This window comes from Lynx canadensis, chromosome A3 (assembly GCF_007474595.2).
Source record: "Lynx canadensis isolate LIC74 chromosome A3, mLynCan4.pri.v2, whole genome shotgun sequence".
Lineage (NCBI taxonomy): Eukaryota > Metazoa > Chordata > Mammalia > Carnivora > Felidae > Lynx > Lynx canadensis.
In genome coordinates, this window is record NC_044305.1 from 8,002,772 (window position 1) to 8,029,935 (window position 27,164).

A 27,164-nucleotide genomic window follows, 5' to 3' on the forward strand; every position below is an offset into this window, starting at 1 on the left:
TTCCTGACTCAGTGTTGATGGGTGGCATCCCTCAGTCCTTTGTCACAAGGGCCTCTCCAGCTGGCTTTATCAGAGCCAGCATGTTAAGAAGAGCCAGAAAGAGAGAGAGAGAAAACCAGTGAGAAAGAGAGCAAGCAAGATGGCAGCCATGGTCTTTTGTAACCTACACTTTTGTAACCTACAAGTGACATCCCATCACTTCTGTCATATTCTACCCATTAGAAGCATGTCACCGGATCCAGCCCACGTTCAAAGGAAGTGGATTACACAAGTGCGTGAATACCGGGAGGCAGAGGTCACTGGGATCCAATTTAGAAGGCTGCCTACCACAGACATGGAACTGAAGTTGATTTTGTTTTGCTCTTTGACCCTGACCAAGTCAGACATTCTGTGCCTCAATTCCTTTATCCCTAAAACTTGTACTATAATTCCCCGGGATTTTCAACTCCAAACTGTGATTCTAGGAGGTCCTGAAAAGGAACACGTTGCACTTTAAAATCACACTTAATTTCAGGGCACCTGGGTGGCTCAGTTGGTTAAGTGTCCCAACTTCAGCTCAGGTCATGATCTCACAGTTTGTGAGTTCGAGCCCCACGTCAGGCTCTGTGTTGACAGCTCAGAGCCTAGAGCCTGCTTTGGATTCTGTATCTCCTTCTCTCTCTGCCCCTACCCCCCTTGCTCTCTCTCTCTCTCTCTAAAAAATAAAGATTTAAAAACTTTTTTTAAAAAAATCACTCTTAATTTCAAAATGGCTCCAGAAGCTCACCTGCAAGAATGAAAAGGGCTTTAACCTCCCCCAACCCCCACCTTTTGTTAGCATCACATCTGGTAAACTTGTGTGTCAAGAACTATAGTGAGGAAAACACTGGAATGTGCCATTGGATCCTCTTCCCATGCCAAGAAGAGACTTGAGAAAAAAAAGGGGCTTCTGTAGGTATATGCCCGTTTGCAGCATTTGAGAAAGAGGGACCAAGGGCTTCCAAAATTTAATTGAAATGGAGAGTTTTATTAGTTTACCCTGAAGTGTCAATAAAAAATGGTGCATGGCAGATGGTTTTCCTGTGATCCCAACAGCAAGTCCATTTTGAGGTTAATAACCTTTTTGCTTTATTGACTTGTGGGCAAACTCTCTCTGGTGGTGTTTAAGTTTGTTTAGATGTTTTCTTGACCATTATTAAAAACAAACAAACAAACAAACAAACAAACAAAATTCTGTCCACCACTGTTTTTTTATCTACTGAAGAAACTTCATACTGCTTTCCTTTTGAGCAACGTTCTGAAATCTCTTTTAACCCATCATAGCAACTGAGTAAGACGTCAACTAAAACTACATGTAAGCCATTTATTGATGTTGTAAAAAATATCCCTGCCATGTATTTATTAACTTTTCCTTTGGGTTGAAGATAGGGAAAACAGGGAACATATTGGCGAATAGTGTCCTTTGGCTAAAACTCCAAAGGAAAGATGAGATTTTCCTTTTGACTATTAATTAAAAGGTGTTTGTCCGCCCTTACAGGTATCTGTTGATGTTCCCACATGAACCTGTTGTTCATATTCCCACATGAACCTGCTATGAGTTGGTGGCCTCTGAACGAGGATGTGCATATGTTCGTTGTTTGTCTCTCATTGCTCTGTTCTTCTCAATGCCTTTGAATTGGAATGATTTGACATGTAAAAATTGGGAAATTTCACCGTGAAAGAAATTCGGATTTCTGGCTTTCTTTCATCAATCAGAAGCTTCACGAGTCTTGCCCACATCCCAACACAGTGACAGCTGGGTGAAGCCAAAGAGTGGTTTTCTTCCTTTGGTTAGTGCATGTCCTTGCCTGTCTTTACCATCACCCCACTCCCAAGTCTTCTAGGAAACTGTAATATCAGCTTAAAATGAAAAACAACTTAGGGGCACCTGGATGGCTCAGTTGGTTAAGTGTCCGACTCTTGGTTCATGGGATCCAGCCCCATGTTGGGCTTTACGCAGACAGCTTGGAGGGAGGCCTGCTTGGGATTCTCTCTTTCCCTTTCTCTCTGCCCCTCCACCACTCTTTCAAAAAATAAATAAACATCAAAGAAGAAGAAGAAGAAGAAGAAGAAGAAGAAGAAGAAGAAAAACAACTAAAAATCTCTCTCCCGTGAAAGCCACGGTGACTTTTAAGAGACAATGAGGGCAGGTATAAACTGTGGAGAATTCTGCCATCTCTGAACAAGGACAGCCTCTACTCACCCAGCCTGCTTTGTTCACTTCTGGGAGCTCCCCAGTCATGGGAGGGAGACATCTGGGGGTAGATCCAGGCATAGCATTTCTGGCCTGAACGTATCTTAGTTTGGGGTAAGATTATCTCATCCATCACGATGAAGGCCAACAGCATGAGAAAACCGCGCTGGGCCTTAACCCATTTTCTTTGCATTGTCAATGGCTTTCCTGTTGGTTTCCCATTCACCTGTTCTCACATTACTTGGTCCTTGGAGCAATCACACCCGACACTCTTGACAGAATGGGAAGGTACATTATTGTCTATGTGCTGTCTTGGTTTTGTGTTAATAGCAGCCATAATGCTGAAATTAACCCATATTTTACACTTACCCATTGTCCTGCGTGGCACATAGCTGTCGTTAAGTGCACAGAATGAAGATGTGTAAGCATCCTGTTGTGTCCTATGTAAAATTTAGAACCTGCTCGGTGCATTACTTCTGTTCCCCCATCCCTATGTGTTTGTTTGCTTTTAAAGATCTCCATAAAAGGTTACAAACACCAGTTGCCAGTTAAAAGCTCTTCAAATCCCATGAACAAACACCATCTAAGTTGCTGGGGGGATTTTTTTTCTTCCAGTGCTTTGTCAAAGGCCTTCTAGAATCGTTCAGACTCCAGGCAAATAGGTCATTTAAGACTTTCAGGGAAACACGTATCCTATGCGATGCTTGATGCTAATGGTCTCTACGTATTATATTTAGATTGGCTCTGGCAGACTACTATTTAACTTGAGAATAAAATTGTGTATCTTGAAAGCCCCAAACCATGATTCATTATTTACATCAAGGCCTACTTAAATTCTAGCATTTCAGAGCATTTCATCAATGCTGTCTTCCCACCCTGTTCCAAATCAGGTAAAATGACACAAAACACTATCTCCATGAATTGCAGTCTCCTTTTCTGGGTTGTTTTCTGCTTTTTCATTAAATCAAAACGTCTTCGTTATCATTTGAACTCAAATGTCGTTTCATGCTGATGGCTGAATCTTTCACAGTAACTATGGCAATTGTAAAAAGAATATGAAAAGTACAATCTCTTCCCCTCAAAAAAAGAATTTTGCCTTCAAAATTCTTCAAAGAAGAATCGTCTTTAGTTGTGTTTTTCAACCACGACGTCCCCCCGTCCCCCAGCCCCTGACCCCCTCAAAGAAATCCATTAGCTTCATCACAGGCACCTGACAAATCCCACCTTGTCCATTTAGACCCAGTGGGTATAGTGCCCATGGCCCACAATACCTTAGGAGTCCATGAAAACGTTTTCATTTCTTTTACAATTAGAAAAAAATAATGACTACAATCCAGCTTGGGTTACATTTGTCTTTATGCCAAGGGAGTCATAAAATATACTCTGTAATATTTGCCTTATGGGGAAAAAGGCTCAGGAAGGCAAAAGTGTTCAGGGCCCAGGAAAATCCTAACAGAGGCTAATCACTCAGGCTAACTATGGAAGTCACATAGAATCCATCCACACGGTAGAATTCATGGTGAAACTGCACACGTGCAAAGTTAGTTAGCTAGATGGCCTTGCGCAATGTCTTTGAGCCTCCATTTTGTCATAGGACTAATCCTAGCAGACAATATTTATTGAGTTCTTACCATGTTCCAGGCCCGGTGGGGAATACTTAACACGGGCTGTCTCATGCGGTCTTTGGGCATGGCAGCCCTGGGCCATGGTTCTTGGGCAGCACTGTGCTAGAACTGTCCACACCCAGTGAGGTTATGAGGAGCAAGAGCGGATCCAGGTCTGCTCTTATCAGCACCGTGGCCTTGGACAAGGAATTTCCCCTCACAGACCCTTGGTTTCCATATCTGACAAATGGGCATCATGAAAGAATCGGTCATAGGGTTTGAGGAGGGCGTACTAGGTAAGGCATGTCAAGCACTTCATGGAGTGTCTACGCTTGAGTAAATGCTCCATAAATGGTAGTTATTACTATCCTTCCCTAGAAGGTGATCTTCCCTTACGCTCCACTATTTCTAAACTTCACGTATGTGGAATCATACAGAATATCCTCTTTTGTGTCTAGCTTCTTTGTCTCTGAGATTCATCGATTTCTTTTGCATGTCATAGTAATTTGTTCTTTTCTACTGCTATATAGCATTCCATTGCATCCATTCTCTTGTTGATAGAAATGGGGTTGTTTTCTGTTTGGGGCTATGAAGAATGAAGTTGCTATGAGTATTCTTGAATCTATCTTTTGATAGACACAAACTTCATGTCTGTTGGATACCTACCTAGGAGTGGAACTGCTGGATCATAATAAATATTGAGTCCTTATGGTAGGTAGGGGCTGGGAATATAAGAGGGAGCAATAGATCTGTATGTTCCCTGACTTCAGCCTAATGAGGAAGACATAGCAATAATCAGCACAGATCAATGTAAATTTAATAGCTGCACACGCCATAAAGGACTAGCACATGGTTGCTGTGAAAGTATGGGGGCGGGGGTTGCATGGTGTCTGGAAAGGGCACAGGTCTTATAATCAAAGGAGCCTGACAAACTTGGGGAACCGGAACAAAGGCAGTTAGTGCAGAGAAGAAAAGGGAAATGGAGAGGCTGGCAAGGTTCAAACCGAACAGGCCATGTGACATGTTTTCCACTAATCTTACCGAGCAGTGGGTGGGGGGACATTAATATTTTGAAGGGGAGGAAGAGGGCTGGGTAGAGAGTGATCTCATCAGGTTTGGAGTCTGAAAACATTTGTCTGGCTACTGGGTGGGAGACCGATGCCAGGAAGTATGTGTAGCAAGAGTGGACGTGGGGGACTCATTAAGACATGAGCCATGGTCCTAATGAGCAGTCGGGTCAGGCCAAGGTAGGAAGGATGGAGACGGAGGCATGGGGACCATGTTGAGAGTCATCTCACACACAAGCTTCACCAATCTTTCGTGCTGGTCTCATCACAGTCCCTTTGCCACTGGGCAGCTCTTGCGATCCAGACCTCCTACATTTGAGCTGAATATTTAAAACAATACTTAGTTGGGGCGCCTGGGTGGCTCCGTCGGTTGAGCATCTGATTTCGGCTCAGGTCATGATCTCACGGTTGGTGGGTTCGAGCCCCGCGTCGGGCTCTGGCTGGCAGCTCGGAGCCTGGAACCTGCTTCGGATTCTGTGTCTCCCTCTCTCTCTGTCCTTCCCCTGCTCGCACTCTGTCTCTCTCTCTCTCTCTCTCTCTCTCTCAAAAATAAACATTAAAAAAAATAATAAATAAATAAAAAATAAAACAATAATTAGTAGATTACTAATGAAATCCAAGTCCTCTTCAGGTTGCTTGTTTTCCATTGCAATCACATCCCAAGGAAGATTCAGTTCAGTTTCTCAGTGCATTTGCTCACCCGTATCCGCGTTACTGTGGGCTTTACAGACGTCTAACTGGACAAACTCTACCTATGATTCCAGCACTGCTGCCCGTTGCAGCATGACTGTGAAAGTCAGAGATAAAAACCACAAAACGAATCAGAGATCAGGGCTAGTGTTCATCGTCCCTTTCCAACAGAAATGACCCTTCCCCAGGCCCCCAGTATTATTGTGCACGGCGGCATAGAAAGCCAAATTCAAGGTTCCGGGTGTTCTGTGGGCATGACCGGATGCCTCCCCTCATCTTACAGGATCAAATTGAAACGTGTTCCCAGTAAGAGGGGTCTTTTAAGGTGGCTCCTAGACCAAGGCCATCGCTGCTCTGCTTTCTAACCCCTACCCGTTTCTAAGGGAAGTCATGGATTTGAAGTGACCATGGGCTCTCCTTAGATCAAGGGGAATTGCTAGAAGATTGTACGTTTGCACATTAGTATTGCAGTGGGGGGGTTGGGTGCTCAGAGGTGAAGCCCCACGGCTTGGGTTTGAGTCTTGGATTCTCTCCTTAAGGACTGTGGAATCTTGAGCAGGGCCCCTAATTTCTCTGGGCCTCCATTTCCTCATCTGTAAAGTGGAGATGGTGGTAATGATCATTGCCGCTTGCAGGGTTGTAAAGACTAGATTAATTCACGTATATGAAGGGCTCAGGCTGTGCCTGGCTGTGTGGATGTTGGCTGGTTATTACCATTGATTCACTTCCATTGGATCGAGGTTAACTGTTGCGTTGCTACGGGAACCGGCCACGTGAATTCTGCTCTCGGATTTGCTCTGAAGCAGGCGTTGAAGTCACCGTCTACCACATTGCCCAAAGCTCGTGCCCACCGGGAGAATTTTTTCGGGGTCAGGCCTCTGAAAACGTTGTCTTTCTCCTGAGATACTGGTATATACCCCTCATTCTTTTTTTTTTTTACATTTATTTATTTTTGAGAGAGAGACAGAGCACAAGTGGGGAGGGACAGAGAGAGAGAAGGAGACAGAATCCGAAGCAGGCTCCAGGCTCTGAGCTGGCAGCACAGAGCCCGACGCGGGGCTCGAAATCACAAACCGCGAGATCGTGACCTGAGCCGAAGTTGGACTCTCAACCGACTGAGCCACCCAGGCGCCCCCATCCCCCTCATTCTAATGTGGTATTAACTCATTTTTTCTGTCTTTGCCTTTGCCACCCAGAAGCTCAGGGCATGCTCATCTATCGTGTGGTCTCTGCGGCCAATTTATTGACTGTCCCCGTTTTCACTCAACTCATTTCCGTTCTTTTTTCTTTTCCTATTCTGTTAACGTCCCATTTCTATTTCATCCATAGACACTATACATTCGCATGTGTATTTGAGAGGCTTTGTGAAATTCTGTTTGGTAAGTAAAAAAGACACAGATGAAATCATAAAACAAAATAAATCTCAGAAGTACAGCGTGCGCATTCATTAACAGCCCATTTGCAAGCAAACTGTAGGAGTGGGGGTGAGTTTAATCTCCACATCTGTACAATGAGGGGTAATGAGAGAACCTACTTGAAAGGGTTATTACAGGACAGGAAAAAATTAATCCATAAAACGCATTCAGAACAGGGGCAGCGCATACTGTAGGCACTCGGTGCTGGTCCTTGGGGTCACGGTCATTGGAATGATCTGTAGACATCACAGTGGAGACGCTCTCAGACCACTCATTACTGAGAAGCACCTAACACCAACAAGCCCTACATGTTGTTCTCCAATTTTGTTTTCATGTTTACTTATTTACTTTGAGAGGGGAGGAGCATGGGGAGGGGGAGAGAGAGAGAGGGACAGAGAGAGAGAGAGAGAGAGAGAATCCCAAGCAGCCTCTTACTTTGAGAGGGGAGGAGCATGGGGAGGGGGAGAGAGAGAGAGGGACAGAGAGAGAGAGAGAGAGAGAGAGAGAATCCCAAGCAGCCTCTTACTTTGAGAGGGGAGGAGCATGGGGAGGGGCAGAGAGAGAGAGAGAGAGAGAGAGAGAATATCCCAAGCAGGCTCCACGCTGTCAGCACAGAGCCCAACGCAGGGCTCGATCCCATGAACCGTGAGATCATGACCCGAGTGGAAATGAAGAGCTGGACGCTTAAACCAACTGAGCCAGGCGCCCCCTCCGAATTTTTTCTACCAAATCGTCCAGGCAACTTGTAAATTCTATCCACTACGTGTTGTGTGTAATCTTTAACAAAGATCCGTGTTTTGGATTGCTGCTGTTTTCCCACCTTGGAAAATGGAGAGTCTCAATGCTCCACTTTATGTCAAATGACACAAAACAGTGTTGGAAGTGATGTAGTAAGGGATCAGCAACAACCTCATAACAGGCGTGATTTTCCCGTCTGTATCTGAGCCATAACTAATAGGATTGTATAAACCGCTTGTCATCGTTGACGGAGTTCGTGCACCACCAAGGATCCATACTGAATATGGCACCGAATGTGAACAGCTCTGTCGCCCACAAACCGGCCTCCTGCCTTGGCCTCCCCAAGCCCATTTTCCTTGCCCTCCATAACTGGTCACTGATCGGAACCTGCACTTTAAAAAAAAATTGTTTTTTTAACATTTATTCACTTTTGAGATTGAGAGAGGCAGAGCACGAGCAGGGGAGGGGCAGAAAGAGAGACACAGAATCCGAAGCAGGCTCCAGGCTCCGAGCTGTCAGCCCAGAGCCCGACGCGGGGCTCGAACTCACAGACCGTGAGCTCATGACCTGAGCTGAAGTCGGACGCCCAGCCGACTGAGCCACCCAGGTGCCCCAAGGAATCTGCATTTTCTTCTAGCATTTAGTCCTCAAGGGAGCGTTCTATAAAGTTAACTTTTTCCTGTGTGTTGTTTGTCTAAGCACTGTGCCTTCCCTCTCCTCCACAGACTCTTCCGGTGCTGTGTTCCCCGTCTCTCGTCTCCTGACTTTGTCATCACCTTCTCTCCTGGATTCCTCCCCATCCACTCCTACGTGTCCTCATGTATGCGCTGATCTCATTAAGAAAAACAAACCAGAAAAAGGCCCTTTGTTCCACACTGCATGGGCATTAATGGTCGTCTGCCTCCTTCCCTCCGCTGTTAACTTTCTCGTAAAAATACTTCTCACTGCTGCCTCCGAATCTCACATCGCCTACTGCTTAATCTTTTATAATCTGTTCATCACCGGCAACATGACCCCTCTAGCTACCCTCTACCCCTAAGCTGGATGGGTCAGTCTCTTTGGATGCTCCCATATCTTGTTACTCTTCTCATCGTGAGGACCACGCATTAGGAATTCTCAGTTGGCACTCAGTCTCCTTCCCCAACCCCCAGACAGACTGAATTATTTGAGCCAGACTTGTTCTTCAGCTGAGTCAGAATCACCTGGAGGGCTTGTTAAAACACAGGTCTCCACCCCCAGTTTCTACAAAATAGTTGTTGAAGGCAACATCCATTCTACCCCACGGCATCACACCCGATCGGGGAAATCCTTTTATCAGGGTGTAGTCCTATGAAAAAGGCCGCATCCTAACATGTCCAGGATCCTGCCCTCCCCTGGGTCTCACATCGTAATTGCAGCCGCTGTCTCTTTAGCCAGGCCTTTCCCTCATACCTGCACTTTCCTAGGCCCCCTGTCATGACAATCTGTCTTAGCTGTCCCATGCACAGCCCACGCAGCGGCAAAATCTGCGTCGTCTGGAAGCGTGCTAGGAATGCAGACTCTCGGGTCCCAGCCCAAACCCACTGGAGCAAAACCTGAATCCTAACAGAATTCCCCAGTGATGTGTACGTGCCTTAAATGTTAAGAAACACTTGTCTCTAGGATGAGAATGGTCCTAAAATATGCCTCCCTGGTCCGGCATGGAGTGGAGGCAGCCCCAGGCTCATGGAACTGGGAAGTGGGGACACCAACGCGGATTCCTGCCCCATAGCGCTGTTCCCTTGAGCCCCATGGGGTAGGGTGGGCGCTGCACCCCAGGGGACTGGCTGCAGCCATCCTCTCCGGGACCCAGGGTGGGTTCTCTGCTGGGAGATTGCCCAGCCCACTCTGGCTCCCTAGACCCGGACCGGGGCTCATCTGTCTTCTCAGCCCTGACATTTCGCCACCAAAGAGGGGCAGCTCTCCTGGGGGCAACCACGCCAGTTTCCCACCCCTCTTGTCCCAAAAGTAGAGGCAAGTTTCTACCCACCTCTCCCATAGCCGGTTGCCCATCTCCACGTGGTTGTCCTCCCAGCAACTGCCAAGGTCCAAAGCCAAACCCCCGCCCCTCCCCGGGGCCAACCAGACACTTCCGGCGGCCCTGCCCGAGTAATCACGGCAGCGGGCTGCGGGGGCTCACAAGGTCAAAGACAGGGGTGCGGAGGTGTGTACGTGAGCGGGGCAGGCTGGGGCTGAATCCGAGACAGCTTGCTTTGTCCACGGAGTGAGCAGCTGAGGACCGCTCTTTGGAAACGCGGTCCCGAGGTTGCCAAAATGCATGTGGATTTTCATGGGAGATCTCCTGGTTTCATTGTGGCCGGAAGTCCTTAAAAACTTTTTTTTCAACTACGAGAGCCAAAGAAAACCTGTCACAGGCCGTTACGTGGCCTGTGCTCAGAACCAAGTTCTTCGACTTTGGCCCCCCGCCTTTCCCTGGTCTCTCCGCGTCACTGTCTGCACCCCTACACTCCACCTGCTCTCAGCTCCTGCTTCCTTCTCTTTAGAGACTCCCGTTGGCCTCCAGCTGTCAAAACTTTACTGGCATTCCCCTCCCTTGCCACCCCGTTTTGACTAGGGCTCTTAAGACTTGGACAAGCCCGAGGGTGGTTGTGGAGACGGGAAGAAATGGACAGGTTTGAGAGGTAGTAGCACAAGCCCCCAGGATTCTCAGTACAAACAATCTACTACCTACTTCCTATCAAAAGCCTCGACACGATGTAGCACACAGTGCACATGAGTCTGCAAACCGGCTGCCTGGTGCTCAAATTTGTTTTTAAGTATTTTCTGTCTAGCCTGCATTAAAAAAAAAAAAAAAGTTGCACTCTAAAAAACCGTGATCAAGTGATTGTATGTAAAACTCAGGCGGGGCACCTGGGTGGCTCAGTCAGTTAAGTGGCTCTTTGTTTCAGCTCAGGTCACGATCAAGGTTCGAGAGATCAAGCCCCCATCGGGTTCCCTGCTGACAGTGCAGAACCTGCTTGGGATTCTCTTTCACTCTCTCTCTCTCTCTGCCCCTTCCATGCCCACACTCTTGCTCTCAAAATAAACAAACTTAAGAAAAAAAAAAAAAAATCAGGACTCCTGGCCAAAAAAGTTAGTGGTGACACATGCAGACCAAACTGCTGTGTGGCCACTACTGGCTGGAGTTGAGTGTTAGACGCTTTGTTTCAGATGCGGGGCAAGCTGTTTACGTCTGCACCTAGCCCTACTAACCAAAAAGAGGCTTTGGACACTTCAGAAATGAATTTAAAATGGGAATCAAATATTCCTGTTGTCCTGGAACTTCCCAGGTAAATAAAGAAAAACAAGGTATAGTTAGCAACAATATGTATTGATCTCCCCTGACCCTCATCCCCAATGTTAGAGGGTTTTCTCGTATTAGGCTTACTTGTTCCTGTGCTCACAAGATTTTTTTAAGTCCTGGTCAGTTACATAATTCAATTTCTGGCACATGAGCGCGGTAAGCCTTCGTTGTTAAAATTTCTAAATGGCCCAGCTATAGCCACCCTCCTGTGCTGTGTCTCTGTGGGCCTTCCAGACGCATCCGTTCGCCACCCCTCTCCAGCTCTGAGAAAGATGGAATCCGACGAACTACCTCCCGATCCCAGTTGGGTTTGGCCAATGGCGGGCACCAACTGAGTTTTGGAGCAAGAACGAGGCCGACCGCCTAGTCTCCCGGCTCTGTCACTGCAGGGAGGTCGCAGGCTAGCTGCGTCCCACTTCAGATGAAGGCAGCCTTTCCCCGAGTTCCAGAGTGAAGGGCGTGGCTACTCCCTCCTCCGGCCTCTGACGGTACACAACCCTCCTCGTGGTTACCCTCCACCCTGGGAATCTCGGCGAAAGTGTCCTCAAACTACGCGGAGTGTGCTTGTTAGCTCCTGCTACGGCCTGACTGACACACGCCTCTAGTCTTACCCCTCTAACTGAGCACTAACCACATGCATGCAAGAAAAAATATCCTTGTAAGAATCATTTTATAGAATCTGAATTATCACCGTTTGGGAACATTTTGCACCAATTTAAAAGTCTGCCTTTGTGTCTTAAAGAATCTTAGAATGAACGTATTTTATCATTAAGCCTGAATCGCGTCTAAATATTTAACCAACACCTGGCGTATCAACGTTTAGCCTTGAAGGTGAACAAGTGACAGCACCTCTGAAATTATGTATATCTAATCCTAGAGATAGCCTCATTTTTGTATTATGATCCTGCCCTTGGTATTTTGGTGTGTCAGTGCCATCTGCTGGTAAGTTAATAAAATTTAGGTCTTCCAAATCCAAAACGTGTATCTTGGGGGCGGTGGGGGGAGCAGCAAGGGATAAATGTACCGGTTAAGAAAAAAGCCTTGGGGCGCCTGGGTGGCGCAGTCGGTTAAGCGTCCGACTTCAGCCAGGTCACGATCTCGCGGTCCGTGAGTTCGAGCCCCGCGTCGGGCTCTGGGCTGATGGCTCGGAGCCTGGAGCCTGTTTCCGATTCTGTGTCTCCCTCTCTCTCTGCCCCTCCCCCGTTCATGCTCTGTCTCTCTCTGTCCCAAAATAAATAAATAAAACGTTGAAAAAAAAAAATTTAAAAAAAAAAAAAAAAGAAAAAAGCCTTACATGTAACCACCTAGCTCCTGAACTTCCACACCATTGTCAGTATAAGCCCAATTAATTACAATGCTCTATCGCAAAGTCTAAAACTTATAATAAAAAAAAAAAAAAAAAAAAAACGCTAAATAGTCCTTCCTCCTGGTACATTTCTTGGTTTCTGAAACATTCTCCTGGCATTCTGTTCCATGTACGCGGCACAACATGCCCCAGCAGGTCTCAGCACCGTCCGGTTCTTTCACCAAGGTCTAGGACACCGACATATACATAACAGACACGTGAAATACCTTATGTCTAGATAGGACGTGTACTACGTCTATTTAAATGAAATATGTACATTCAGCAGAGGACAAAGTTTTGGTGGTGAAGTTAGTAGTCGGACGTAGGACGGGATCTTCCTGGAGTCCTCAGCCACCTCCAAATACAAACTGGAAGAGACGTATGTAAACAATATGACCCAACGGCTGAATTTCCTTACAAATAAAAATTGCACCAAATATTCTAAATAATATAGAAACATGAAAGGTTGCTCAACCAATTTTAATAACATGACATAAAGCCCCTACACTTGATAGAATCGTTATGCAAAATACATAGATGAATACTGTCTTCTTTTAAAAATATAAAATAAATAAGCAAGACATGTGAAAATAGGCAAGTTTCCATTAAATAAATGAAAATTTTAAAAAAAGAAAATTTTGCTTTCCATATCATTTGAAGAAGGGAAATTATCATTTTAAACAATATTCAAGTTTATTAAACAAATTAAAAAAAAAGTATTATAAAATGTTTAACTGTCATCAGCTTCGAGGTTTATGTTGCTCCCGAATTTTGCATATAACTGAACTTTCAAATCTGCTAACACCCGCTGAATTGATTCCACTCTGGCTTCTAGGGCGTCAATTTCTTCTTGCAAATTTTTCTGGAAAAAATAAGTTGTTTAAATTAATTCTATTCAACGGATGGTTTCTGAGCGTCTGTAGATGAAATAACATAGGGGAAGATTTCTAGGTCAAAAACTTTCTAAACTTGGATAGGCAGCTAAGTGACACTGATAATTAAATCTAAACCAAAAGTCTGAATGCAGCTATTTTTAATTCATGATTTATATTTGCTTATTATAGAATACATCAAGCCTGTTTCCTCAGTTTTTGCTGATTTAAAAAACAAAATGGATAAAAGAAAATTAATTCCTAAATTGTCATATCCTAATAAAGGAAGAGCCTCTATTACAAACGCTTCTGGTAAACAGTTTATCAAAGGCCTCGCTTCTGACCCAGCCTCTTCCAACGTCCCCCCAAAATAACTACGAAACGAGAAGAAATGACAGAAATTCACACTACCACCAGTAATTTAGAAGAACAACTTATAGTCAAAAGCTGGCAGAACTTTTCACTAACTGCAAGGCTCCTGGAGCTAGACTTTGAGAGACAGCAGTAGTGGGTGCCTCATTCATGAAACAGATCAGCGCCGCCCACATGAAATGCATGGAATATGAGAAGTTCCTTCCTGGCCAGGATCAAAAAAAAGGAGTTCTCCTTAAACATGACCAAGAAACTCTGTCAGTACTGGGCATTCTTCCCTTGTTCCCCTGCACTATTTCAATGTTATTCTTTTAGAAATCTGGCCAATGAATCTCAAAGTATGGCCCCCGGATCACTTGGAAACTTGTTGGAAACAAACTCCGGGGCCGCGCTCCAGGCCTCCTGATCGAGAGATTCTTGAGATTTCGGTGACTGAAATTGTCCACAAGCCCTCTGGGTGACCCCGATGCCTGCTACAAGTCTGAGAACCATGGCGGTAAGAAAGAGAAAGAAGATGTACAGCTATTAGAAAGGAGATAAAACTCCTCCACCCAGAAAACCTAGTTCATGAATGAAATTGTAACATGCAAGGAAATTATTTTAAAATCGCAGACCCTACCACATTATCGCACATTTCTTAACCCCCCCCCCCCCCCCCCCGCAAAAACCTCCTCTTTGCCTTGGGCCGGGGAGCAGAAACCAGTCCCCGGGCCAGATCTAGCCTGACGCTCGTTGGCACAGCTTTACTGGAGCACCGCCATGGGCGTGCACGGACACTCCCTGCTCCCGTGGCAGCTGTGACAGGGCCCAGGTGGCCCACAAAGCCACAGATACCTGCTGCCTGGCCCTGCACAGGATGTTCGCTGACCCCTGCTAAAATGAAGTCAATTCATTCAACTTGACTGACAGAGTTCTTCAAGATGTGGCCATGATTTCGGATGTTCCCAAATCTCCAGCAAATTAAACTCTTACTTGTATTTTTGTGCCGTGATCGTTTTAGGACCATCCACACACATGACCACCCCGCATCCATCTGGAACATCCCGTCCTCCTTTCCAGAGAATACCCACTTACTGTCGAGCTGCTTCACCCCTTTGCCAGGGACCCCCTCCTGGCCCTGATGCCCACGCCAGACCCGGTCCTCCGGCCACTCTCTCCCCACACGGCCTCCCGCTCGTTAGTAAGTTTGACTTGTTGAACTTCCTCTTTCCATTTACACTACACACTCTGTGCAGGCAGGAACCAGGCATGTTTCGTGGTTTCCCTGTCCTCCCTCCACCCCCCGCCCCCCAAAACCCCATGCCCTGCTCCATGGCAGAACCCGATAGAGGGTAAGCAGTCCACAAATACTTCTGGAATGAATGCATGAATGAATGAATGAATGTATGAATGACCAAATAAAGGTTCAGTACCTGCGGGGAGAGGGAGGACAGTATGTTCAGAGCAGTGGACACAAACGATAAACTATCTTGAAATACATCCAGCAAGACTATTTCAGGGTGATTAACAAGGAACAGAATTATAAAATTTTACTACGAAAGAGAAGATTTAAACCCAAGAGGAGACACCAATGTTTCTGCGTGGAAAATTCTAGAGTAAAAGGGTTGGTTCTTCCCACAGGTTTATTAAATGTGGGTTTAATTCAGAGGAAGTTTTGCTTTCTATGACATTTGAAGAAGGGGGACTAACATTTTAAGTAATATCTGGACTGATTAAGCAAACTTCAGAAGAATTAGGAAATGTTTGATTTCTATCAGCTTCTCATATGCACAATGTGATTGTTCTTCTCATAGACGGGTGGAGGGCATGTGAACCGGAAACTAATTTCATACCGTATCTCAAATGCCTTAAGTGTCAATAAATCCATACTCTGACTCAGTAATGACATGTGTCTGATCATTTCCTTAAAAGAATTTCCTAAATGTGAAAAAGCCTCAAGTGTAAGAATGCTCATTATAACATGACTGTGGGAAGATACTGGAAACAAGTGGACAGTGTCCACCAGCATGATGTGAAACAGTCATCAAAAATGTTGTTTTTAAAGCATGTGTGCTTGGCCCAGAGCAGGCCCCCGATGACTTTCTGCTGGACAAAGGAACGTTAAATAGAACCGGATTTAGAACTGGGCAAAATGTGAAGCAAACCTACCCAGAGAAAAGAGAAGGTGAGAACATGAAAGAACTATATGAAAATGTTAATTAAGGATGATTATCTCAGGGAAATGGGATTCCGGGTGATTGCTGCTGTCTACCTTATCATATTCTACAGTTTCCACACAGTTAGGTTAGAGCACGGGTTCTGCAGTCAAAAGGCCACTCCCTCCGTGTCCCCCTGAATGAGTCCATGACCTTCCCCAGCCTCTACCCCTCAATTCTAAATTGGGATGTGTGGTCCCTACTTCTCAGAGCCCTTGTTAGCATTGAACGCAATCACGCCCGCCAGGCTTTCGGAGCATGCCCGGGACGCTGGAAGAACCCCCGGAGCGTCCCCTCGCAGCTGCCGTTCCCCGACGCCTGGAATTAACGTGGTCCGTATAGCAACACACACCCTGACTTAAGAGCTAGACTCGGGGCGCCCGGGTGGCTCAGTCGGTTAAGCGCCTGACTTCAGCTCAGGTCATGATCTCGCGGTCCGTGAGTTCAAGCCCCGCGTCGGGCTCTGTGCTGACAGCTCAGAGCCTGGAGCCTGTTTCGGATTCTGTGTCTCCCTCTCTCTCTGACCCTCCCCCACTCATGCTCTGTCTCTCTCTGTCTCCAAAATAAATAAACGTTAAAAAAAAAAAAATTAAAAAAAAAAAAAAAAAAAAGAACTAGACTCCCTCGCCCAGGGAGAGACTTCAACATACCTTCGCTTCTTCTAACATTTCCTGTGTTTCTTCTTGAGAATGGCTAATGAAAACATCACCAATTTGATAGGGTATCATTAAGCAATCATCATCCGCAAGCATGATGTCCTCACAGGCATCTTCTAAATTTTGGAGTTGTTTCTATACACACAAAAGGAAACAGCCATGAAAAGCACACTCAAAATTCCCTGATAGAAGCTGAAACGGCCCATTTTAATCTGGGGACACCAGCTCCGGGAGAGATCCTTTCACAAAGGTATTCTTACACGAACCGAAGACTTTCTTACATTTTTAGATGGCGTTTCATAAGGAAGCAAGCGCTGAAAAGCGAACTCCCACACCGAGCTCTAGAGATTTCCAGAGCGGTGTTTCCAGAACACGCACCGGTGCTGGGCAGCAGGTACCCGTGGCCACTCAAAGTGTCTCCCACCCTAAGAGTTTCCACTTTGGGAATTCTGCCTCCCTCGGTAGAGTAAAAACGAAACAAACCTGCACTTCGCAGCCTTGCCTGATAATAGGATGAAAGCAGGTAATAACTCAAATTCCACCAATCAAATGCACCCGAACTCGACCTGCGCGAGGAGGGCCCCACAAGGAGAGGCTGGGCCCGGGCCTGTCGCGCAGGCGGGCAGGGACGGGGGTGGCAGCCCAGTGATCTGCCGGGCAGCTTCCCCTGGGGAGGGAGGCGGCTGGCTCCGGGATCACCGCAAACAACAGCGATTCCATCACCGGCCGCGTTCTCGGAGACGCCGCTCCCGGACCTGCTCCTGGAGCCCCGGCCCCGGCTCATACCCTCAACGACCTCTAAGTTCTCACACGCCCCTCAAGCGAGGTCTTTCTTCTTAAACTAACTAGAGTGGATCGCGTCATCTGCGACACAGAGCCCAGAGAAATATAATCACATACTACCGAGTTCAGTTTTAAAAGCTGTAGTCTAAAGACCTTTTCCTTCCTTAAATAAGATACGTTTCTTCACTACCTTCTTTACTTCTATTTCCTCCTTCAGCTCTGTGATTCTACTCGTATTCCGTGCAAATTTGTTTATCTTTTGTTGATCTTCAAAAGTAACGTTGACGTCTTCTGCAGCCTGAAAAAAAAATGTTTAATTTTTTGTAGAATTAATTTTAAGGGAGAAGGTATAGGTTGGCTTTTTATATTAACTCTGAAACAACTCAATAAACCATTTGCCCTCATACAGTCGAGAACCACAAGAGGTACAGAAAATCACAAACACAGGCGTTATACTTGTTTGCTCCACGAGCTCAAGATTTGTTCATACATCGGGGGCAACTGGTTGAGCGTCCGACTCTTGATTTTGGCTCAAGTCAAAAGCCCGGGGTTGTGGGATCGAGCCCCATGTAGGGCTCCATGCTAAACATGGAGCCTGCTTAAGATCCTCTCTCTCCCCTCCCCCCGCCCCTCTCTCACCCTCTCTCTCTGAAGAATAAAAAAGATTTGTTCATACATCTATGATCTCTTCTGACATCCTACAGAATGACACCTAAGCTACAAAAACACTTCATATATAAACAACAATTAGGAGTAAGTCCTAAATCAAGTCAGCCAACTTTGGCCTAGAGCACAATTTCTCGAGTTAGAACATTTGTCATCAAGATAAACCAGAGAGCAAAGATGATGTGGTAACGAACTCTGGCAAATGCCTCACACCAGTTTCTTCTCTCAGACTTGAAACCTGCATAAGCTTACTGAGGCTATCAGAAATCTGAGTCTCTGTTTAGCACAAATGACATACTGGCAAGAAGGTTACTATGCATCTCAGTGGTTATATTCCACATAGAGTAAAAATTATGTTTCTTTTATTTTTTTAAGTGTTTATTTATTTTGAAAGCGAGCGAGAGAGAGTGAGAGCGAGAGAGAGAGGGCGCAAGCATGTGTGCATGAGCAGGGGGGGGGGGGCAGACAGAGAGGGAGAGAGAGAATCCCAAGCAGGTTCCACTGTCAGAGCAGAGCCAGATGTGAGGCTCGATCTCACAAACCATGTGATCATGACCTGATGAGAAATCAAGAGTCGGACACTTAACTGACTGCCACCCAGGTGCCCCCAAATTATGTTTCTTTTAATGCAAAAGCTTTTACATACCTTAATGAAGAATGAGGGGCACCTGGGTGGCTCAGTCGGTTAAGTGTCCGACTCTTGATTTCAGCGCAGGTCGTGATCCTACTGGTTTGTGAGTTCCAGCCCCACATCAGGCTCTGCACTGACAGTGCAGAGGCTGCCTGGGATTCTCTCTCTCCTTCTCTCTCTGCCCCTCCCCTGCTTACGCGCATGTGCACACGCACACACACGCGCGCACACACACACACACACAATCTCTCTCAAAATAAACATTTAAAAAAATGTTTTAAAAAGGGGGCACCTAGGTGGCTCAGTCAGTTAAGCATCCAACTTCGGCTCAAGTCATGATCTCACAGTTGGTGAGTTTGAACCCTACATCGGGCTCTGTGCTGACAGCTCGGAGCCTGGAGCCTGCTTCGGATTCTGTATCTCCTCTCTCTCTGCCCCTCCACACTCACGCTCTGCCTGTCTCCCTCTCTCAGAAATAAACGTTAAAAAAAATTTTTTTTTAATTTTTAAAAGAGAATGAGGTGTAATGTACTATATATATAACATGATTAAAATCAAACGTTTAAAAATATTTAGTGATTAAATTTGAAAATTAGAGTACTTAGATGACAATCTATAAAATCATAAAAATAATAGCTAACATTTATTGAGCTTTCACCGTGTGCCAAGAACTTTCTGAAGTTTATCATCACTGTTAATCCTCCAATAAATCTTAACAAGTAGGACCATCAGGAAGTAGCACTATTTTACAGATGGAGAAAGTGTGGCACAGAGAGGGTAGGTAATTTTCCCAAAGTCACACGGCCAGTAAGTGGTGGAACTGGATTTCAACCCAAGTAAGTTGACTCCGGGTCCAGACAGGTCCTCGAGCTCTCAGAAATTAAAGGGTGAAAATGTGTGTGGGCACGTGATCATGCACAGTTGGAAGAGGCAGCAAGAAGTCCTTGACTTTCATCAGATTCCCAAAGGAGGACCATACATTTAAAAAAAAAAAAAAAATTTAAATACCACTCTCCTTAGAGTTTCCCCTCATTTATACAATAGGAATAAGAGCACTGGGTTACAAAGTAAATGAGTGGGGAGAGAGGGGAGGAGAGAGGGAGGGAGGGAGAGCATGGGCCTTTCAGCGAGGATTATTTTTGCTCTTTGGTGAGGATTCACAACAACCACACCTCATCCTTTTACCTGGTTTCTCATGACCAGTCACATAAGAGGTGTATGATTTTTTTTGTTGTTTTTAATGTTTATTTATTAATTTTGAGAGAGAGAGAGAGAGAGGGAGAGAGAGACAGAGAGAGTGCAAGCGTGCAGAGGAGGCAGAGAAAGAGAGAATCCCCAGCAGGCTCCGTGCTATCAGTGCAGAGCCCAAGGTAGGGCTGCATCCCACAAGCTGTGAGATCACGACCTGAGATGAAACGAAGAGTCAGACACCATCGACTGAGCCGCCCAGTGCCCCAAGGTGTGCACTTTGATTTCTCCAGAGGTAGAAAGTCAACCTGTTGTGTCAAGCAAGACTGGAGCTCAGTGGACAGAATGTCAAGGAAGAAGCCTAGAACTCAGCCCTTCCCCGTCCCGGGCTCTAGCCACACCACGGTTTCACATGCATCAGGCTCAGCATCAGAGACCCAGAGGACATCTTGAACAAATCCTCTCCGTCACAATACATATAACTTTGAATATTCAACTTTGTGCATGATTTTTATGAATATGGAAATTGGGAAACGCGGGGCTACACTACAGAAGCAAAGTCCATGTTCAGGTATCTTGGCCTTCAAGTTATTTTGCCTACATGAGAACTACCAATTCCCAAAGCCAACAGGGCGCGGAGAATTCTAGAGAGTTCCTGCTTGCCTGCAGAGTTGAAACACTGAGCCCCTGAAAACATGAATATGTATTTATAGACACATTTGTCATCCTGAGGCTTTCACGGGGTAATTCCCATGAAAGCAACTACCACAGGGCTGGCCTGACACACAACGGAGGCTAATATATTGTTTCTGAATTTAAATGTAAATCATGCTTGATCAGACTCACATACATACAGTTTCTGAAAAGTTGTGGAGGAATTTGGCTGTTTTTCCAAAGCAGGCGTTTCCTATTGTAGTCTCACCACACAGTAGCCCCCAGAATGTACTTGGGGCCTAGAGTCCATTTCCTTAACGGTGGTTTTTTTCACCGGCATTAAGGGCTACAGGTGGTGAGTGAGGCAGCGTGAGGTCGGTGTGTAAACTGTAAGCCAACCAGTGGAGTTCTGTTTACAGCAAAAAGTGAGAAGTCAGCACCTTCCATGACTAATAGCAGTGGCTTCTGTTTTCATCTCACTGTTCTAGAACACTCCTACACTGCTTGAAGCTTCATTGTGGCAGGGAGGGGCGAATTCTACACTGGAGATCCCCAGACACCAGGAAGTCCATTTACCCCCTGAAATTGTATGCAGCGTGGCACATACTGGATGCACATTCCTCTGGGACTTCGCAGCTTTCCTCAGATCCTCAAAGGGAGTCACACCCCCAAAGGTTAGGGACTTCTGCTTTAAGAGAAGCCAGATGTACTCACTGCTGCTCACAAAGTCATGAGAACCCAAAGAGGAAGGAGTTATGCTTTATTTGAGGTGGCACAGAGTGGTGGTAACAATGGATTTAAATCCACAGAGATAGTAACAAATGGATTTAAATCCAAGCAAGCAGGAACTTGGACAAATGAGTCAATTTTTTGTAGCCATCTCAGGGTTATCTATAAAATGGGGAAGTTGGTTGCTACCTCGCATGAGTGATAAAATGAGCAACTAGCACAGGGCCTGTGGACAGAATCACCTTTCAACAAATGATAGCTAAATGCTCTGTTTCCTGAATAATGCTTACCAAAAAATCATTACAGAGGAAAAAGACACAAGGATCTAGAAGAAAATCCTGCTACTCCAGGGAGAAATAGGACTCCTCAAGATGAAAAGTGGAAATTAAAATTCCTAGACCCTCTTCTTGAGAATCAGCATCTTGTGGGATTATGTGAGGCAAGTGAACCACACTCAGTCTCGCCCCACACCGAGTTTGGCTATTACCAGCAGAATGTGCACTGACAGGTGAGTCCATCGGTATTCGAAAAACCTAGAAGGCAATTCTGGCCGATTTCAGTCTGCCTTTATTTTTGTTTTGTAAAGGTGTCTACCAAGTCCCCAAGACAGAGTTTCGCTTCCTATTTTTATTCACTTTTCATGCTTACAGTCATCTATCTAACAGCTATGTGGTATATGTTTCCTACATGCCGGGCATAGTGAAGAGAGCCACCATAGTCCTACCCTCCTGAACACCTGCAAGCTTACGTTCTCGAGAAGGAGGTGGGCAAAAAGCAAGGTGAACAAGGTAATGCTAGATGATAATGACACATGTGATGGGGAAAGTAAACCAGTTCAGGGGTTGGAAGTGTTGGGGGCTAAGGAGTGAAGGGGGCTTCTTTAGGTAGGGAGGTCAAAGATGGCCTCTCCAGGGAGGGGCCATCTGTACTCAGGATCAGAGACAGAAATCGAACACACTCAGTTCCCAGCTGATGGCCAGGAACCAGGTCTTGGAAAGCAGACTTTTGGAGAGGGGAGGATCGAATCACCTCACCTAAACATTTTCACCAGAAAAGCCGTGACCCGTTGGGATGTAAACGTAAATGTCAAGCACTCCAAATTGTGAGCAGTTTTTATTAAATTCAAAGGACAGTCCCTATGATATTTCACACTCACTCACTGGCATGCCTGTTTGATCCCAGGGTGGGCAGAGGGCCACACTGCACACGCAGGTCACCGACCAGAGTGCTCCCAGCACTGGAAAACACCTGCAGGAGGCTGCTGCATCTATCAGGCCAGTCTTACTAAGACAAAGAAAATCCTTCACATTCTGGCCACCCCTCCACCCCTGGATATGTTCATTTACCATCTTGGCTCGACCTCCCCCAATTCTCTATTGCTCTAGCCACTCTTTCTTTCTTTCTTTCTTTTTTCAAGTGTATTTATTTTTGAGAGGGAGGAGGGAGAAGCAGAGAGAGACAGAGGGAGAGAATCCCAAGCAGGCTCCGCACTGTCAGTGCAGAACCCAACGCGGGACTGGAACCCACGAACCGTGAGGTCGTGACCTGAGCGGATATCGAGAGTTTGGACACTGAACCAACTGAGCCGCCCAGGCCTCCCTAGCCACCCTCTCTCTAAACACACTCAGGGTCTCTGCAAGTGATGCTCTCCCTCCACAACGCCTCATCCCTTTCCAACTTTCCCTTCCCCTCCTATGTCATCGCCTAGACCACACTTTCTCACGAAAGCCTTCTCTGCTCACAAAACAGATTCCCTCCAGCCCTCATGTCACAAGTCCTTTCTCTCATGGGTCTTAGCAGAGTTGGAAATTTTACAGTTTTCCGGAGGACTACTGAGTAATGCCTGCCTCTCCCCCAGAACAGAAGTTCTACAAGGGCTATGAGGATAAGGGGATAAAAACATCACTGCTATCGCTGCTTATCACCTCCAACTGAAACTGTGACACATTACATGCTCAGAAAGTTTGCTGAATGCATGAAAATGTGTTGGTAATCAAAAATTTTGCCGAGTCCAAGGTTGAAATCGTTTTTCTACGTTTACTTCATCTCCCCGTGCTTCAGTTACCACTTCTGTCAAGTGGGGGAGGGGAGAGCCTACAACTAGTATCTCCTATGGAATTAAAGATCATACCTCACAAAGCGCCCAATTTACTTACTTATTTTTTTAACATTTATTTACCAAGGAGAGACAGAGCGTGAATGGGGGAGGGCCAGAAGAGAGGGAGACACAGAGTCCAAAGCAGGCTCCAGGCTCCGAGCTGTCAGCACAGAGCCCGTCGCGGGACTCGAACCCATGAACCTGAGCAGAAGTCAGACGCTTAACCAACTGAGCCATCCAGGTGCCCCTGGATGCGCCCCAAAGCGCCCAACTTAAATACAAAACAGGGGTGGAGTAAATCTTCCAAAGTTTCAGACTCCCCAGAGTCACCATGACCCTGAACCCTACTCTGGTAGTACTCAATAAGAATTTGTGGACGGCAGGCCAATAGAGTGCACAACATCCTGGTGTGCCCGGGGCGGTCCTGGTTTTAGCACCCCACAATAGAAGCAATTGGCTCAGACTATGCATATTGCTGAGTAGGAGAGCGAAGGAATTTGAAGTTGAATGACGCCAGCAAATCCCTTTAGCGGGGGACACTCATCAGACACCACAGAGGTTAAAAACGCTCTAGAATCACAATGGTTGTGCTCATTTAAATCCTACCTTTGCCTCTGTACTTCAGTTGCCTCATACATAAAATAAGGAGCAAAGCAGTCTCTCTCTAAAAAGCGTGTAAGGTTAAAATAACGTGTACAACTCGCTTAGAGCTGTGCCTAGCACACAATAAAAAGTAAAGCCTCAGTAACGATCAGATGTTATTATGTCCTTGCCCTTCCCCGTTTCATTTGTCTTCTATCTAGATACTTTCAAGCATCTGGGTAGACTCGGTGAATTACAAGCTGTGAACAGGAATTCAGCGTGCTTAGTAGAATAAAAGGTGGGCTTTGGGAAAAACAGAATAAAGACTGGGTTTGCACTCCAGCTCTGCTTATTAGCTGAGTCATTTTGAGGCCACTAACCTCTGTTATGTTTCTCCATCTGTAAAATGGGAGGAAACCGTCTTTGCTAAGTTGCTGGGAGGACCAGAGATAATAAACAGACGGCTTCTGGGCCCTGGCCTATCGTCTATCCTCCATATACAGAGTTTTAGTCTGGAAGCACAGAGACATCGAGTGTGGATGCGGGCGGCTCAGGGCTACACACAGGGGCTCTGGGGTCAAACTGCCTGGGGATGCAGGGTCCTGATCCGCTCCTTACAGCTGCGTGACCTTGGGCAGGTGACTCCACCTCTCTGGGCCTCGGCTTCCTTCCGCGCAAAGGACGGTACCAGCAGCACCCACGCTTGTGGGCTTGCGAGGGTTAAATATGACAACCCAGGTAAAATGCCCAGCGGTGACGGCCAACCGCAGTCAATGGGACCTCCGGCTTCTCACCCCCGCAAGGACAAGGCGTGGGCCGCCGGGTCCACAGGCTCTCCACGGCCGTCCCCAGCACCGCGGGAGGCGACCCAGAGCTCCCCGAGGGTCCCGGCCCGGCTGCCCCGCCTCGGCCGGCCGGGGGGCCCGGGAAGACGCCCAAGGCGCCGGGCGCGGGGAGGCCTCGTCGCGGGGCCGCTCTCAGGGCCGGTGGGCTCGGCCTCGGGCCCCACGCCGGGCCTCATTGCTGCACACCCCAGGCAGCCCGCGCCCGGCCCCCGGAGGCCGACCTCCGCCGGCCGCCCGAGCATCCCGCACCCCGAGCGCCCCACTCACCGCCTTCTTCATGGTGGCCGCCATCTTGGGACTGGACTACGACGCGCGGTGGGGAGGGCCGCAAGGGCGCGCCTCGGCCCGGGGCCGCTTCCAGCTCCCTGTCGGCCCAGAGCGCCCCCAAAATACAACACTGTCTCCACATTCCCTCCTACCGCATCACTGACCCGTGATTCCTAACGTCTGGGACTCAGGGAGATAATGTATCCTGGAAAGACTTGGTACATGCCAATTAAAGGCACAGGCAACGCCCTGTGGGCCGACAGAAACTAGGGGGTGTGGCGAACGGCCCCAGGGTTCCGCGGCGGGCGGTAGGGGGCGCCCCGCGCAGCGGGGCGGGGCCGGACGGGGCTGGGGGCGGGGCCGGGGCGGGGCCACAAGTGGACCAAAGGGGAGTTCTCTTTCATCAATCCCACAAACCTTGTAAGAAACCGGCATGCGTTAAACAGAGCTAAGAACGAATGACCTTGCTCTAGAATGTGAGACGTTCGTGCCCTGGTGTAAAGGAGGAGATACTACTATTAATTTATTAAACACTTACTGCGCAATTACTGTGTACCCTGACGCTTGTGCCTCCAAATGTTTTTCTTTTTCTGTGTGTGTGAGGATTCCTTTACACTCCTAAAATTATTGAAGACCCCAAAGATTTTCTGTGTATGTAGGTTATTTTCATGGGTATTCACCATATTTGAAATTAAAACAGAATTTTAAAACATTTATTAATTCACTTAATAAAGAAACCCATTCTATATATATATATTTTTTTCAACGTTTATTTATTTTTGAGACAGAGAGAGACAGAGCATGAACGGGGGAGGGGCAGAGAGAGAGAGGGAGACACAGAATCGGAAACAGGCTCCAGGCTCTGAGCCATCAGCCCAGAGCCTGACGCGGGGCTCAAACTCACGGACCGCGAGATCGTGACCTGGCTGAAGTCGGACGCTTAACCGACTGCGCCACCCAGGCGCCCCGAAACCCATTCTATATTAATATAAGTAACATTTTAAGTTATACAAAATCACTGGAAACTGGCATGGGCCTCTGAAAACAAGTGAGAGAAAAAAGGATGTAAGCATGCTTGGTCAGCAGCCGATAGTGTTTTGTACCTGGGGCTCTGAGTGGTGGGGTGTTCCCCAAGCCAGAGTCTCATGGCCTGGGAGGGTGTCATTTGATCTGGGCAACCGCTTGGACAGTGGCTGACCCCTGGCAACCATGGTACTGGCTCTGTCTGGCTCAGAAGCCCTCCGCCTCACTCTGCATTTCACGGTCTCCATTCCCCTTCTGTCCCAGCCCTGGCATCCTTCAAGCAGATCTCTTTCCCAGCAGGAGAACCAGTTCTGTAAATATAAATGGGGACTTTCAAGTCTTCTGCTAAGCCTCCTCTCCTTTCCTTAAATTTGAGCATTTCCAACCTCTGCTTCTGCTTGTTTCTCTAGCAGGGGACTGTCCCCACCTGTTTGGACCGGCAAAAGAAAGAAGCTTGTGGTGCCAATGGAAACAATTGCAGGTCAGGAAGGAAAATCACCAGTCACCACTTGAAAATACTATCCCCACTAAGGGTGACTGAACATATTCCCTTACACTAAGATGAAGACTGTCATCCACTGACAGGATCCATGTTTTTGTTTTTTGGTTTGGGTTTTTTTGACCCACGCAGTATTCTTATTTAATTGAACGGACATATGAAACTTACGAAATTGCACTCAACAGTATCAGATTTTTTATTTTGCTTGAGCTTGTAAAATCAGTGTCCCTGTGACCTTGAATCTACATTCCTGCATAGCAGCCAGCTGCTGGTGATAATCAGGTAAGGCCTGTTTAGCTAACAGGCCCTCTCCAGGGCCCTGGCAGATCCCCACCTGCCCCATCCTTGTGCCTAACTGTCAGACCCTCCAGGTATATGTACTTGTCACTGGTCAGGCTTCTGTTCTAGCAGATCTAAATGAGAATGTTTGTGTGTGCATCTGTTTGTTCGAAATCTGTGCCATTGCAGATGCTATTGCAAAAAGGAAGATGAATTACACAAGGTGCTTCACATCAAGAAGCTTACCGTTGGCACACATGTATCCCCACAAATTATAGCATGGGAGCTGCAGCCCTGGGACCAGTGCCTGAGGGGTCCTGGGGAGGAAGAGCTTAGCTGGAGTAGCCAATGAAAACCCTGGAATTGGTGGCAGGCCGAATGGATCAAGAAGGGCAGGTGCTGAAAAACATAGACAAAATTCCTTATCCTCAT

General features: G+C 46.8%; 1 protein-coding gene across 1 annotated transcript; it reads right to left on the minus strand.

Moving 5' to 3' along the window:
* Positions 1-12,854: 12,854 nt before the first annotated feature.
* PFDN4 (prefoldin subunit 4) lies at positions 12,855-25,184 on the minus strand. The gene is made up of 4 exons (XM_030309360.1): positions 24,932-25,184; positions 17,462-17,569; positions 16,483-16,623; positions 12,855-13,255 (listed from the first exon to the last, which is right to left on the minus strand). The coding sequence occupies exons 1-4, from the start codon at positions 24,953-24,955 to the stop codon at positions 13,124-13,126; spliced, it is 405 nt and encodes a 134-aa protein (XP_030165220.1). The 5' UTR covers positions 24,956-25,184; the 3' UTR covers positions 12,855-13,123.
* Between the last annotated feature and the right edge of the window lie 1,980 nt (positions 25,185-27,164).